The 16,358-nt window shown below is 49.9% G+C and overlaps 1 protein-coding gene across 1 annotated transcript; it reads left to right on the forward strand.

Annotated features, from left to right (window-relative positions):
- The first annotated feature begins 6,744 nt into the window (after positions 1-6,744).
- PIK3IP1 (phosphoinositide-3-kinase interacting protein 1) lies at positions 6,745-16,005 on the forward strand. Its single transcript, XM_065890105.1, has 6 exons — positions 6,745-6,823; positions 7,768-7,884; positions 7,975-8,094; positions 8,995-9,195; positions 9,296-9,374; positions 15,801-16,005. The coding sequence occupies exons 1-6, from the start codon at positions 6,751-6,753 to the stop codon at positions 16,003-16,005; spliced, it is 795 nt and encodes a 264-aa protein (XP_065746177.1). The 5' UTR covers positions 6,745-6,750.
- The last annotated feature ends 353 nt before the right edge of the window (positions 16,006-16,358 follow it).

Here is a 16,358-nt window from a genome sequence, read left to right on the forward strand (position 1 = left end):
TGGAAACCCACCTGACAGTTCACTGGGTCCAGTGTCTGCCTTGCCCATGACCCTTCCAGCCACCCCAGGTCCTCCTCACTCAACTTCCTGAAGGAGCTGTCTGTTCTCACATCTCCCTTCATCATCTCCTTTTCCTTCCATAATCCATTAATTTAGCCCCAGCCCCCAAGCTCCCAAATCCTTCCTGACAAAGTCACCAATGGCCTTCTTGCTGCTACAACCAATGTATTCTTCTTCTTCTTCTTTTTTTAAAAATTTACTTATTCATTTATTTATTTGGCTGCGCCTGGCCTTAGATGTGGCACGCAGGATCTTCGGTGCGGCATGGGGGAATATTTAGTTGTGGCATGTGAACTCTTAGTTGCAGCATGTGGGATCTAGTTCCCTGACCAGGGATCGAACCGGGGCCCCCTGCATTGGGAGCATGGAGTCTTAGCCACTGGACCACCAGGGAAGTCCCCAGTGTATTCTTTTTAGCTCTTCTCTTACTTGACCCTTCTGGCAGCGTTTAGCAATGTGGGCCCCTCCCTCCTTCCTGAAACAGCTTCCCGAACCCACACTCTCCTGGTTGCCAGTTACGCACCTTTGGCCACATTTTCTCAGCCTTCCCCCAGCCTGCTTTTCTTCCGGCTCCTGATCTCAGCGAGTGGCACCACCACCTGACGAGCTCCCACACCAAAGCCAGCCTCCTTAGGTCTTCCTGCTTGTTCCCGACACCCCCTCGGTCACAGAGTCCTGCTCATTCTTCTTCTTCGGTGCATTGCCTCTCCTCAGCCTCACTGCCTACATTTACGGAGCACAGACTATGAGCTGGACAGGTGTGTTCTAAGTGTTTTAATCCTCACAACAAGCCTCTAAGGTAAATTTTATTATCATCTCCAATTTCAGATTAGGAAACAAGGACACAGGGTGGTTAAGTAACTTGCATGAGGTCACACAGCTACTAAGTGGCAGAGCAGGATTCAAACCCAGGTGACCTGACCTAATTCTGGATCCAGGCCCACTGTTCTCTCACCTAGATCACTGCAGCTGTCTCCTTGCGGTCTTCTGGCTCTGACTTGGCTTCCTCTAATCCTCCACACTGTGGCCTGACTCAACTCACTAAGACAACAGTCTGACTCTTTACTAGATCTGCATGGCCTTCAGGATAAGTCCACATTCAGGGACCTCCGTAACCTGGTCAGCAAGTGTTTCCCTCTTTGGCTTCATGCGTTTGTTTCTTGGCCTCACTTTAATCACCACCCTGAAAGCTCCACTAGCCACGGTGACAACCTCCACTGCCAGCCTTCTGCACATCGTCTGACCTGCCAAGAACACTAACTCCGGACTTCCCTGGTGGTGCAGTGGTTAAGAATCCACCTGCCAAGGCAGGGAACACGGGTTTGATCCCGGGTCCGGGAAGATCCCACATGATGAGGAGCAACTAAGCCCGTGCGCCACAACTACTACTGAGCCAGTGCTCTAAAGCCCACGTGCTGCAACTACTGAAGCCCGTGTACCTCGAGCCCGTGCTCTGCAACAAGAAAAGCCACTGCAATGAGAAGCCCGCGCACCGCAACAAAGAGTAGCCCCTGCTCGCCACAACTAGAAAAAGCCTGAGTGCAGCAACGAAGACCCAACGCAGCCAAAAAAAAAAAAGGACACTTAACTCTTTGCCCTTCAGATTTTACTTTTTCTGATAATCCTTTTCTGACCTCCTGAAACTAGGCCATATGCCCCTCCTGCGAGCCCCTGTAGCCCCCAATGGTAATCCCTACTGTAGCATTGATTTCTCTGCGTTGTTTTTCCTGTCCACTGGTACCTGCTCTATCACAAGACTGTGAACTTCTCAAGAACAAGGACCTGGTTAGGGTCACTGTTGTATCCTCAGTACTCGGCTTAGTGCCTGCCTGTGCACAGCATTTAATAAATAATCAGTGAATCAATAAACCTTTATTGTTTGTGTCATACTCTTTAACACCTACTTATAAATGCCCTATATTGCTTTTATTTTCATATGTGTTAGCCTGATCTTTATAACCAGATTGCAAGTTTCTGGAAGATAGCAAATGTGCTCAGTACTTCTAAGTCAGAGGTTACTGACACAAAAACTGACACATTATTAAAAACTAACAATTATTCAGGGCTCAATGAATGTCAACAATCCAAAGATGTAGGTACTATTTTTCTCTCTCTCTCCCTCCGTATGAGGAAACTGAGTCAGGGAGTTTAGTAGCTTCCCTAAGATGACACAGCTAGTAAGCGACAGAGCTGGGATTTGAATCCTGACATTTGTGCCTGTATTCTCAATCCCTATAATCAGAGGCTGAGGAAACCTGGAATTACAGATGTTAAGTAATTTACCCAAGGTCATACTGTAGTGCTGGGACTGGGACCCAGGTCTTCCCAAAGCCTGCACTCTTAATTACACTGCTTCTTTTGCTTAAATAAACGTGCTAAAGCTCATACTGGGTGTTGATAAATTTTGAAAGCTGCAGATCCAGTTTACTGAGATTGGAGAATATTAAATTCCCTTCCAAAAGAAGCATAATTGTAGCTTACCGAGTTAATTTACCTTACACATCGCCAGCCTAGTCTTCTTACCAGCCAATTAAGTTTATGGTCTCTGCTTCTCTCCCTTCAATGCTGAAGGCTGTTTTCCTCAATGTGAAAGCCTTGTTTTCTAAGACTGGCCTCTAACTCAAAATCAGCCCTCATTCAGGAATTTACTCTTCCCTTTATTTCCCAAAACCAGTGATGTGATTGATGTTCCCAAGTTCCCTGCTCTTGTGGCCCCTCATCTCCCCAACGTGGAATGTCTTGTTTCTGAAAGTAGCCTGTGATCCACAAACCTTCTTGGCTGTTTTATTGCTTACCCTTAAAAAATTACTATTCTCTGTCAGCTTAGACTCTTTTCCTCACATACTCTGCTTTTTCCCTTTATTGCAAACATTCATTAAACACTTAACTACGTACTAATATGGACATAATCTAACTCACTGAAGACCATACTTTGGAAACGGCCTTGAAGTTTAGATCTTTTGACTGGACTATGATTTCCTTAACAAACTTCATAAAACCATCTCCTGCTCAGTTTGCAATTGTACACCCAAATATCTCTCAGCAAGATCTCAGTGGCCACTTCCACAGCACATAATATGGAGAGAATATCGGGAGTCAACTCATTAGATCTTACCACGAAGAATTTTTTTACCGACACCTTGGCCCTTTTGCTGACAAAAGGATTCTTAAGCCTTTTAACAGCGTTATGGCTTCCTTAGAGCTCTTCTACGTTCAAAATGAACTGTCCAGGGCTTCCCTGGTGGCGCAGCGGTTGGGAGTCCGCCTGCCGATGCGGGGGACGCGGGTTCGTGCCCCGGTCTGGGAAGATCTCATATGCTGCGGAGCGGCTAGGCCCGTGAGCCATGGCCGCCGAGCCTGCGTATCCGGAGCCTGTGCTCCGCAACAGGAGAGGCCACAGCAGTGAGAGGCCCTCGTACAGCAAAAAAAAAAAAATTAACTGTACAGCTTTGTCTCTCTGGATTAAGCACTGATTTAATATGAAACCAACAGTTAAACATCTCTGAAATAGTAAAATATGATTATATTTCACAACGTTGTCTTCAGGATATGAACAATCCAAAGTGACTATTTGGGTAGTGCTGTATCACATTATTATTGTAGTAATATTTTCAGAAGAAATCTGAAGTTTAGAATAACTATAGGCCATAAAATATGGACATATTGCACTAACACATGAAGCAGAGTTCAAATTTGTATTCTAAGAAAAAGACCAAAACATCACCAATGATGATGACAGGCACATCTCTGAACTTGATCTGATTTCCTTGAGGAAGGAAGGTACTGAACCGGTTGTAACAGAATATGCCTTTGAAGGATTGAGCAACAAGTCCGTCATTCTCGAAAAAAATCAAATCATCCTGATAAATGTCTTAGTTATAAGGGAGAAAAAGCAGAGATGACTAAGCTGATAAAAATCTCCTCTGGCCTGTCTTATATCTCTTCCAGGCAGTGCTGTTCCTCAAAAGACACACGGCACAAAATATGGTTTTGTTGTTATATCAAAGTGTGTAAGTTAGGGAAGATAGCAGTTTTTTAAACAGAAAATTAGATGATAACAGCAACAGGTAAAGAAGCTTTGGGCTTCTGAGGAGGAAGTCCTGGCACCCCTACATAGGCACAGTATATAAACTGAAAACGGTACAAGTGCTGGTCTGAGTACAGCCTGTCTCTATTGTAATCAGAAGGAAGAGTATTACAATCCAGCAGAAGTAGCCATTCAAAGTCTAAAGAGGAGCATTTCATCAGACAATAATTGAGCACTCACTGCATACAAAGGCAACAGATTAGGTGCTGAGGGATCCAAAAGAACCCCCAGCTTCTCTGAAATTAGAACTATATTCTCATTTTCTCAAGCCAATGTATTTTATGTAATGAAACAAAATATGCATCATAGATCTCTTGCAGTGGTGTAAGAGTATTCAGGACCTGCAAGGAAAACTGTGCAAAGAACCTTCTCCTTCAGTCTTTTCCCTGTAGAAATATCCTACTGGTTCCCTGAAAATAGTGTAAGCTTTCTTTAGCAAGTGAAATACCACCCTGTTACTCTCTCCCTCTTACCCTGTTTCACTTTTTTTCATAACACTTAAGACCCCTTGACATTTTATAGATTTGTCATCTGTCTTTCTCAACTAGAATGTAAGCTTCATGAAGGCAGAGATTTCAAAATATTTTGTTCGCAGATATATTCTCAGTATCTCAGTATCCAGAACTATATCTAGGGCTTCCCTGGTGGTGCAGTGGTTAAGAATCCGCTTGCCAGTGCAGGGGACATGGGTTCGAGTCCTGGTCCGGGAAGATCCCACATGCTGCGGAGCAACTAAGCCCGTGCGCCACAACTACTGAGCCTGCGCTCTAGAGCCTGCGCTCTAGAGCCTGCGAGCCACAACTACTGAGGCTGAATGCTACAACTACTGAAGCCCGCGTGCCTAGAGCCCGTGCTCCGCAACGAGAAGCCACCACAATGAGAAGGCCGCGTACCACAACAGAGTAGCCCCCACTCGCCACAACTAGAGAAAGCCCACACGCAGCAACGAAGACCCAATGCAGCCAAAAATAAATAAATAAAATAAATTAAAAGAAAAAAACTATATCTAGCATGTAGTTGTAGGAGGTTCTTAAAATTTTTGTAAAATTAATAAAAGCATTAAAAAGACACCTGAATATTATGTTAGAATTATTAAGTTATAAAATTTTGGCGTATCTGTGTATATATGTGTGGGTGTGAGAGTAAATTTACAGACTCCATATGGTGTGATTCCCAGTGGACACCAAGCCAGGAGTCAGAGGATCACAAGCTTGTGTGGGGAGTTGGGAGAGTGATTGCAAAAACAAAGCAACATGTCTTATTTAATGGATGGAAGGAATCAAACATTGTCAGCAAACATCTCCAAAGAGTAAACTAAATGTATCGTTCTGTCCTTTCCATGTCTGAAATCTGAGTGTAGTGAATCCAAATTCACTTCAGATTAGTTGGTTTGACATTAGCTTTCTTCCTTGAGAAAACTTTTGACATTTATGTAGTAAAGTTTTCTTCTTTTCCCTCCTCCCTAAATTACTGCCTGCAAGATGCAAGCCCTCAGATCAAACAGTCTCCCATTTCTATTTTGAGATTTGCTTGAGTCACAAGGTAATCTTGGCAAATCACTCTGCTCTATCTCTTAGTTTACTGAGGCTGCCTGGGAACTGGAGCTGTCAGCCAAACAGGAAGAGAGCTGTGTTGCCTAACTCCAGAAGTTCTCAGTCCTATGGATGTGGTGAGGTTTAATGATGGATATAAACGGCTGCAGATGGAATTCCCACAGGGTGGGGGTGGCGGGGGGGGAAGGCAAACATTTTACTTCCTCTATAGGAACTCAGGGCTGGTAGAAAGGCCAGACTATTAAATATAGCTGAGCAGATATCTCAATGTGTCTGCAAGACATGTGTTTCCAACTAAAGAGACCCCTTCTGTATTCCTACTTATTCCTACTATATATGACACCCCAAACCCCAAATATAAGCAAAGGTATGTGACTGATCTGACCCTGGCAAAGTTACACTGTTTAAAAAAAAAAAAGAGTCAGTGTTTATAAACATGTATAAACTACAAAGGCCCTTTTTCTTTTTCAAGAATGGGTATAAAGAGCTGCTTCCACCTGGATGCTCTGATTCGTGCCCCATCCACGGTCTCAAGTTCCTCCTGGTTGTGTAGCTAGCATGTTCTCCCTAAGTGGTTCTGCCTTAGTCACTGTGATTCTAAACTCCCTGCCCCCACCCCCACCCCCAGTGATGCCTCTTGACAAAATTATTCTTTCTGTACTCACACAGATGGAAACAGAAGAGATGAAAGGCCCCGGGGATGCAGACAGTGCAGGTCTCAAGCTGAACCACTGCTAAGCACAACCTGAACTTTTCTGCCTCTCTTCGCTTGGCTGAGTTCCTCTCCTGACTCAGGGTAGAGTGATGAGCCTGGCATTGGAGGCTTAGGACCCAGGGGGCGCCTTTCAGCCGAGAGAAAAAAAAAACAAAACAAAAACCATCTCGCTGCAGCAAGCTGGCTGGGAAGCTCCCAGTTCTAAAGAGAGGCTGTTTACCAGAAGAGCATAACAAGTCTGACTGCAAGGCTGGGAACGGGAGGCAGAGCCGCCGCCAAGGGGACCCCGGTCGGACCCTGGTTGGTCAGTGATCTTTAGGACGAAGGAGGTGAGGATGCTGTTGGCCTGGCTGCAAACAATCCTCGTCGTCAGCAACATGCTCCTGGCAAAAGCCTATGGATCTGGAGGTGAGATTACTATCTTTCCTTTCTGCAGCAACTTAATGAAGCAGAAAGGGTAGAGCTCCCTATTTCCCAAGCAGGAAGGAAGATGACAGGAAACGAAGCTTTTAGCAGGTTCCTGTTGTCCCATGAAAGCCTTTTTTTTTCCCCCTTTCTCCTTTCCCTGCCAGGAGCTTGCAGCTCCATCTTTGCCATTAAGAACAAAGGCAAGTAGCCACTTTCTCTTTCCTTTTCCTTGCCTGTGGCTCATGAGTGGATGGAACTTGGGGGTTCATCTCCCCTACTCCTAAGTACTGTTCTTTTCAGGGGCTTTGCACGGTGTCACCAGAGCGCAGGCCCTCCTCCCTTAGCCCCTTCCTGCGGCTCTCCTGCTGAGGCGAGTGGGAGTTTGGAGTCACATCCAGGCAGCGATGAGGCTGGTTCCCTCTGTCTGAAGCTCTCTTTTCCGTGACTGAATCAAGGTTTTTGTAGAATTCTCTTGGGAGGGAGTGTTGCCTGTGGAAGTGTGGCCACATCCGCACAGAAGGGAACACAAGAGTTTATGTAACACGGAATGACAACACAGGGATGGATTTCGGGTCCGGCTGCCCACCGACCGAAAACTCCCATCGTCTCCAGAGAGAGACCTGAACCCAGGGCTCCCCAGCACCCTCCTGCAAACTGGCCCCAAGTTCCAGAGCAACAACCCCTTGGGTTGTGCAGTGCTTTCCGGCTTACGAAAGAGAAAGAAAAGAAAAAAAGCTAATACTGAGCGTTGGGGGCCGGGCACCGGGCACCGGGCACCGGCTGGGGGCTCTTCACGCGCTCTCCCTCCCTTCTCTTTCCGGCCTCACAACCCTGCGAGGCAGACGGGGTTTTCCACGTGAGGGCAGCGTCTCCCAGCTGGGGTGGGCCCGGGCTCCCCTGCCCGCCACTCAGTGTCCTGGCCGGGGGACTCCTCTTCCTCACAGGCTGCTTCTGGGACAACGGCCACCTGTACCGGGCTGACCAGCCGTCTCCCGCACCGGGCCTCCTCTGTCTCAACTGGCTGGACGCGCAGAGCGGCCCGGTATCTGCCCCCGAGTCGGGTGAGTGCCTGTCCCGGGAGGCGGGCCTCGGGCGGGCGGGCGGCAGCTGCGTCCCGGCCCCGGCCCATGGCGCCTTCTTTCCCCTCCCAGGCGCCGGCAACCACAGCTACTGCCGGAACCCGGACCAGGACCCACGTGGGCCCTGGTGCTACGTCAGCGGCGAGGCCGGGGCTCCCGAGAAGCGGCCTTGCAAGGACCTGCGCTGCCCAGGTACCCGCCCGGGACCCCGCGCCCAGTGGGGGCCAGAGAGCCGGCAGTGCACGTGCGGCCGCGCGACGCCGGCCGGCCCCGCTCCGCCCCGCCCCGCCCCGCGCCGTCCGATTGGCCAGGGCTGTCTCCAGGCCGCGGGGCCCGAAGCCCATTGGTCAGCGCCGCCGCCTGGAATGAGCTCATCCTCCGCGAGCGCCTAGTAAACAACCGTGGGCCGCGAGGCCCGGCCCCTCGGCCGAGCTCCCTGACCCATGGGGGAGCCGCAGAGTCGCGCGTCCACGCCCTTAGTGAGACCTTGGGCGTTTACGGACCTCTTGTGGAGCGTCTGCTGTGTGCTAGGCACTCAGCTTACAGCACCCCCGCCATCCCTAAGAACCAGTTTGGGGGATCTGAGCCTCAAAGAGAAGTTCAGCGATTTACCAAAGGCAGTGGCAGGGTCCAGGTTTGAATCCAAGTTTCTTAGACTCCATAGTGCATACTTGTGGCTCCCGGCGCAGCAAAACGATTCTCTAGGATTAAATGGGATACGTAAACATATAACATAGGGATATGTAAACATATAACATAGGGATTGGCATAAAGCTTGGGCTCAACAAACCTGAGCTGCTCAGAGGAGTCATGGATTGTTTCCTGGCATAGAGGGGGGACCCCTGGAGGAGGTGACAGCTGAGCTGGACCTTGGAAGATGGCAAGGATTTGAGCATATGAAGACGTGGGAGGCAGGAGAGGCCCTTTCTCATAGCCTTCCCCTCACCTTGGCCTCGTCCCAGCTATGGTGCAGCCCTTAGGCCTGGTCTTGCCCCTAGGTCTTGAAATAAGTGCGTTCTAAGGTGGGCCCCCTTGTCTCCCCCCAAACTCAAGGCACTTTCTGATGAGAGCTGTTTCCCACTTCACCTCCAGAGACCACTTTCCAGGGCCTGCCAACCTCTACAACAGAAACCGAGGAGGTGTCTGAAGTGCCAGGAGGAGATGAGGTGCAGGTGTTTGCTCCTGCCAACACCCTGCCTGCCCAGAGCGAGGCCGCTGCCGTGCAGCCAGTGATTGGGATCAGCCAGCGGGTGCGGGTGAACTCCAAGGAGAAAAAGGACCTGGGAACCCTGGGTATGACTGCCCACCCCTGTCCTTGTGGGATTTATTGAGAAATATTTGCTGATTATCTGGAGTGGAGATAATGGTATACCTTGTGTCCTGTCCTTGGCAGGCTACGTGCTGGGCATTACCATGATGGTGATCATCATTGGCATTGGAGCTGGCATCGTCCTCGGTTACACCTACAAGAGGTCAGTAGCTTCTCTTCTGGGCTCTCTGAGAGAGGAGAGGAAGGTCCACAAAGTCAAAGCAGACTCCTTTGTGGCATTCTTACCCATAAAGGAAGTGAGGTGTTGGAAGAGGAAAACCAGCTCAAGATGTAGAGACTTGGTTCTAGTCTTTACCAGGTGACCTTGGACAAACCCTTTCCTTTGGTGCCTTTACTCCTCACCCCAAAGCCTCCTGAGGTAGGGGTTCTTGTTCCCCATTTTACAAGTGAGGAAGCCTTCATCAGAAAGGTGAAGTAAGCTTGCTCAAGGTTATACTGCCTGGGAGTGGCTGGATTCAAACCCAGCTCTTTTGACACCACATTCCCTGCTGTCTAATCCAGCATGCCTGGTGTGGAAGTGAGTGGCCCTGCAGAAATCAGGCTGGGCTCTCATTGCAGGGACCCTGAGATTGAATTCTTTCTGTGAGTTATAAAATTCTGCTACTAGAAAAAGTTCCCAGCCACTGCTTTTGCAGTTGGGGCTTGAATGTCCTGAGCCATAAGCAGTGGGATCTCCTTTAGGACAGGAGGAAGGAAGTGAGTAAGAGGATAGGGAGTCTGTAAGCTACTCTACACCACATATGAGAAAGCCAGAGAGGCTACCTGGGAAACTCAGGGACATGACCTGTGGCTGGGACGGCAGAAGGAGGAATGCTTATTTTGAGAGGTCCCCTGAGATGCCATGTGGAAAAGGGTCTCAAAGCCAGTGACGGATGCATGATGATAAGCCAGAGTTATGCCCATTTATACAGCACTGGCTAACTCTGGGAAAATTATTTGCAAAATCTTGGGCAAAATCAGGGGATTTGACTTCTAGTCCAGAGTATGTGTGATGTTTCTTTTCTATGGTCTGGGAAGGCTTCCTATAAGGGAAGTGATGTGGTGGCCTGCATTTTCCAGTGGTGAAGACCACGTCTGAGCCCACAGCCCCAGTGGGTCACCCAGCATTAAATAAACTGAGGTGTCCTTAGGGCAATGTAGTCAGCCTCCTCATTTTACAGATGGAAAAGGGGAGGTGTTGGGTAAGAATAATAACAACAATAGCAGCAGTAGCGAACATTTACCAGAGGCCAGGCACTGCTTCAAATAATACGCACACTTTAACTCAATCCTCGCAATCACCCCTTATGAGGTAAATGCTGTTATTATCCCCAGTTTACAGATTAGGAAACTGAGGCAAGAGAGGATATGTACCTTGCTTGAGGTCACACACCTAGCATTTGGTGGAGTTAAGTCTTAGCCCTGCCACTAACTAGCGATCTGTGTGACTCTGGGCAAGTTGCTTCTGTTTGCTACTCCAGGGCACTGCTGTAGCTGAGGCATGCGACTGCCTGGCACATAGTAAGTGGTCAGTAAACCATAGCTATTTTTCTTTTCTGTAAAATGTGGGTACTGCACTAGCACTTTCTGGGCCCCAATGCTTCTCTGATGGTCTGTGATTCAGGAAGCACAGGTTCAGAGAGGGGAGGTATTGACCTGAGAGTGTCTCCTGACTCCCAGTGCAAGGTTGCTGCCCTCAGTGGGATGGTTGACGTGGCAGGTCCAGGGGCACCTGCTTGTCATTTCACAGAGTCAGAGGAAATGATGGGGAGACCCTGGTTATAGTTCGTAGTCAGACCCAAACTGTTGGCTGAGTCTAGCTGTTGAAATATTTCCTCCTTCTTCAGCCACTGGATAGCAGTTGGCTCTCCTCCAATCCTGTGACAGTGTCCAGGCCTCCAGGTGCGTGAACTGACTGCTAAACGTCCTTAATTGCAAGCTCAGTTCTTAGGCCCAATGAGGAAGCCAAGCCTTTTTCTTCTAGATTTGTTCCTTCAGGCTGTCACAGGATTGCCCCAAGGCCTTGTGTTTACTTTCCTGTAAACTCAGGGCGAGGCACCAAGTCACCAGACTCCCCGTCACTAACCATCGGACCACCCCTTCCCTCGGCAAAAGTGCTCTGAGCACAGACTGTATAACAGGAAACCGCATGTGGGCTGGAGGCAAGCTCTCAGCCCCCATCTCTCCCCAGAGTCAGAAAACAGTGTTCTGGAAAGCGCTGTTGAGCGCAGGTCCTGCTGCTTCCCTGCGCCTCCGTTTCTTGTTTCTTGTCTGTTCAGTGGGGCTGTATCCCCACTCCACACACACACATACCCACCCCAGATTACCATTAAGTATTACGTGTAAACAGTAGAACACCAATCAGGTTAAATAACCACTAGCTGCCAGCATTTATTGCACGCTTTCTTAATAAGCGAGGCCCCACTGAATGCCCTTCCCTGATGATCACGCCCAAGCCTCAGAACCACACTAGAAGGACCACTTTTACACCGTTTTACAGTGAGGAGCTGAGAGCCAGGGAAGTTAAGTGCTGTGTCTAAGCTACACAGCCAATAAGGTGTGTCTAAGGACTGCCAGTATCTCCCAAAAGTCCAGCGAGGCCCAGGAACTTCATACCAATTTACATTGGATTGCATAGGACAGTAGGAAAAATTGGAACTTTCAAAATAAAATAGCTGGGTTTAAAAGTTAGAAGAACCAGGATCTAGTTCTGGAACACCCAGTTCTGGGTGTGACAGTGGACAAGTCATTTACCTTCTCTGATTTCCTCATATGTAAAATAGGGGCAGGAGGTTAGTGATGATACTCCCAGCTCTAACGTTGCCTAAAAAAAGACGATATTACCTGGTGGTGGCTGCAGGCAGTACTGAGTTCAAATCCCAAATCCACCATTTGCTTGAATAAATGATTAAACCTATGTGCATCTGCCTTCCCATCTCTGAAACAGAGATCCTAATAGATGCCACATAGGTTTGTTGTGAGGGTGAAATTAGTGTAGTTTGGGCAGACAGTTGGTGTTCCTAACCTTAGCTGCCTTGAGGAACTTGTCCTGAGCAGCAGTGTGGCACAGCACTGCTTCTGACTGAGAAGGGAGCAGTGGCTCAGAGTTACATAATAATTTGAAGGAACCCGTGTTACCTGAAGGAGGTCTCGGGTGCTTCCAATCACCCCCCCAAAGAGGATGTCAGACACAGGCAGCAGCTCCGTCCACACCTGCTCTCTCTGGCCAGCCCAGCTCCCGGTCCTGGCCCCAGAGCAGTCAGGATAGAATTACTGCAGGCCATGAGCCCCCCTATCCCCCTGCCCACAAAGGCCAGGGAGAGAGCTTTCCCCTGGCCGGGAGGGGCAGGCAGGTACCAGGCTTCCTCTCAAGGGAGGCAGGGCAGCAAGTGGGGGCGGTGAGGGCTCAGCCTGGCGGATCTTTGTCCTGGTTGTATGGGCCACGAGGTTCAGGTGGCCAGTCTGCAGCTCCCTGCCCCTGCCACTGCCCCTGCAGCGTCTGTGCTCTGGCTCTGGAGGGAGTATTTATTTTCTGATACAAAGGCAAGGGAAAAACTGTAAGTCAACACCACTCTGCCTGCTTAAGAGAGGAGCTGAGTCAGTGAATAAGTCTTTTGTTCTTTCTTGGCTGCCAGACAACAGCCTGGCTGCCCCCCCTACCCCCAAAAGGTGGTGAGAAGGGGCTGAACTGCCTGATGGTCAGTGCAGCAGGCCTGCTGGCCTCTCTCAGACCTCAGAAGGGGCTGGGGGCAGCCTCCACACCTCCAGGACTCACAGGCACCATTAACAGGAGGCACGTGGGGTTGGGTGTGTTTTGAGGCTTCTAAATGGAAGAGACTGTCATCCAGATGAGTCCCAGCACCTGCTTCCTTCAGTACCCTTGGCTGCTCTTTCAGCCCGGCTCTGCCCCATTAATCCAAATTGATTTTTCCCCGCTAAAGCAGCAGTACCCAACTGTTTTGGCACCAGGGACCGGATTCATGGAAGACAGTTTTTCCATGGACGGGGGTGGAGGGGGGGGCCATGGTTCAGGCGGTAATGCGAGCGATGGGGAGCGGCAGATGAAGCTTCGGCTCATTTGCCCGCCGCTCACCTCCTGCTGTGTGGCCCAGTTCCTAACAGGCCACAGACCGATACCAGTCCACGGCCTGGGGGTTGGGGACCCCACCCCTGCCCTAAAGACTTGTGTATGATGCAGCCTGACCATTATCAACGGCTCGGCTGACCACAGCTGGATGCTTGATAAAGGAGGTAGCTGAGGAAAGCAGGGCTTTGGAGTCAGACTCCAAAGCCTCACTTTCTTCTATAAAATGTGGGTGATATTTGCAGTCTTGCAAAGTTGGGTGGAAAGTGAACAAAGATGGTACATGTATAAAGTGTGTGGCATCCAGTAGGTGCATAGGTAGCTCTTCTCATGTTGGATGATGGGAAGGCCATTTCCGGGCACCTTAGTGGGTCCTCAGGAAGCATGAGTTCCTGCTTTCCCTCTTCCTCCAGCCCCGTAGATTTTGAAATTCAGGCCTGGCCCAAGACTCCTGGCAGATACTCTCCTTCTTTTGTAAATGGCCTTTTGGTCTTCTGCTGGCTTGGGGGCTCCCTTAATAAAATTAAACCGAGACCTTCCAAGTTTCTCCCTACATGGGCAGACTTGAAGAATCTAGCATTTTGTTTTATTACAGAGGTAGGTGTTTTCTTCGATGCGGCGGCAGCTGTAACCAATGGGCAGTGCCCAGGGGCAAAGTGAATCTCAGGCTGTGAGTGGGGATGCACTTGGTCCAGACAGCCCTGTCCTCATGGCCCTCCATGGCCCCTCTGGGTGCTCTGGGAGGTCCTCTGCTGTGGGGGTTGGTGGTGTCCAGTACAGAGCCTGATGAGGATGGGTAGGAGCTGCAGGCTTACACATTCAGAAACTCGGCCACCCAGGGTGAGTCAGGGAGATGAGCTTACAGGTTTGCCTTCTGTGACCTTACAGTGAGAAATAGGGAGTCAGGGCACATGTCATGTGTGGGATCTCACAGAATGTTAGGGTCCGTGTAGGTTAACAAGTCCAACTCCCTGTTTTACAGATGATGAAATGAAGGCCCCAAGAGAAGGGGAGTGGCTGAGGTCACACAAATAATACTCACCTTGGCTGGTCAGTAGGAGAGTTCCCTTGGGAACCCAGATTAAGATAACGTTGCTTGGTGAGTCAAGTCGTTTTCAGGGCAAATCATAACAGCCTCCTATGAGTTTTACAGCAGTTCCACTGTTTTTGAAATGCTTTTCCATCCATTATCTTATTTGGAGGCAGATATTATCCCCATTTCACAGATGAAGAAACCAAGGCTCCCCGAGGCCAAGTGTCACACAGCCAAGGCTGGGCTGCTCCAAGTACAGACAACTGGTTTATTTAAAGACAGTTGTGAGGTACCTGTGCCAGCTTTTCCCTGTCCAGCCCCTGCTGTTTTCTGTGTTACTCTCCAGTCTCTGGACACTTTTGTCATCGCACCTCACGTGGTGATGGCTGTGTAATCCATCTGATCTCGGCCGTCTCCCCAGGGAGTCTGAAGCAGGCCTGTGTTGCTGCACCAAGCCATCCATTGGCTACTTGTTTCAAGGCCTTTTTGGGGTGGGCTCCTTCCAGAAAGATTTCCTCTGACAGCTGAGCCCACGTATCTAGTTGCTGTGTCAGACGATGCTGACCTGCGTGCTGGGGGCTGGTTCTGGTGTGCAGTGTGCTAGGCACACACCAAGCCCTTTGGCTTGCAGTGGGGGTGGCCTGGTCCCATGGGGTGGGCAGAACATGTGCAGCTGGAAGACGGTGTGTGAGTCTCTGCCCCACTGTTTCTTTGAGGGTGGCCCTGATCAGGTCAGAACTTCTGTTGAGCATCAGCCTGAGTCTGACAGACTTGGGTTTGAGCCCACCATGTCATTCGGAGAGTTCAGTTTCTCTGGACTTATTTCCTCATCTATAAAATGAATGATAAGACCCAATTGTTAGGGTTCTGAATGAAGTGAGATAACGCTCGTAAAGCTCTTAGCATGGAGCGAGCACTTCATGTGAGTGAAATGGGCAATATCAGGGCCTGATTGTGTCACTGAGCACCATGAGAATTGGAAAGCGTGTGAAAACTCAGGGTCCCATGGTCATTGTCTCCCATTGACCTGAGCAGCCCTCAGAGTCCTTTTTGGCCCCTGCATGGTCCCTGTTTCTAGCCAGGGCTCACAGCTTCTGGAAATTTTGGATAAGATGTCACAGAACAGGATGGTAAGGTCAGTTTTCTGGACAATTTTATAGGTGAGGGCTGAAAATTCTCTGGGTCTTGTGGCACCTTGGGCTGAAAAAGCAAAACTCCACCTTGCTTTAAGAGTCTCTTTCCTACACAGTATCTTCATTGAGCCCCACTGCAGCTGTGTGAGGTTCATGCAGATGAGGTTTAGGGGCTCCTTGCTGAGTTAAGGCAGTCTGGCAGAACAGAAATCTAGGCCATGAGCCACTGACTGGCTGTGACCATGGCCAGCCCCTGCCCCTGCTGGGCCTCAAGATGCCACCTTAGGAGCAGAGCCATGCAGGAGGCACAGCCTGAACGCTTCCCTCTTCTCCTGCCAGGGGCAAGGACCTGAAAGAGCAGCATGAGCGAAAGGTGTGTGAGAGGGAGATGCAACGAATCACCCTGCCCTTGTCTGCCTTCACCAACCCCAACTGTGAGATCGTGGATGAGAAGACCATTGTGGTCCACGCCAGCCAGACTCCAGTTGACCTTCAGGAGGGCAGTGCCCCCCTCATGGGCCAGGCGGGCACTCCAGGCGCCTGAGCCCCCCATGATGGGCAGGAGCCCATGCAGACAGTGGTGCAGGACCGCCTACCCACCTACAGCTGGGAGGATCTACACTTTTTGTTGTGGTTAAAACCCCCCACTTATTTTTTTGGTTTGTTTTTGGTGAATCCTAAGACAAGCAGGTGGTACTGTGGGCTGAGGGTGAGGCTGGGTGGGGTCCTACCAATGCTGTTTCTCCATCCCATGGAGCAGGATTTTGCCCGTGGATGGAGGCAGCGGCAGTCCCCACAGCAGTGCTGCCAACAGGGCCTTCCAGTGCCCCGGAACTGAACCAGGGATGGACAGGGAGCTTCCCCAGCTCCTCTGTGCTTTATTGTCCAAGATGGCCT

This window comes from Phocoena phocoena, chromosome 13 (genome assembly GCF_963924675.1).
Source record: "Phocoena phocoena chromosome 13, mPhoPho1.1, whole genome shotgun sequence".
Classification (NCBI taxonomy): domain Eukaryota; kingdom Metazoa; phylum Chordata; class Mammalia; order Artiodactyla; family Phocoenidae; genus Phocoena; species Phocoena phocoena.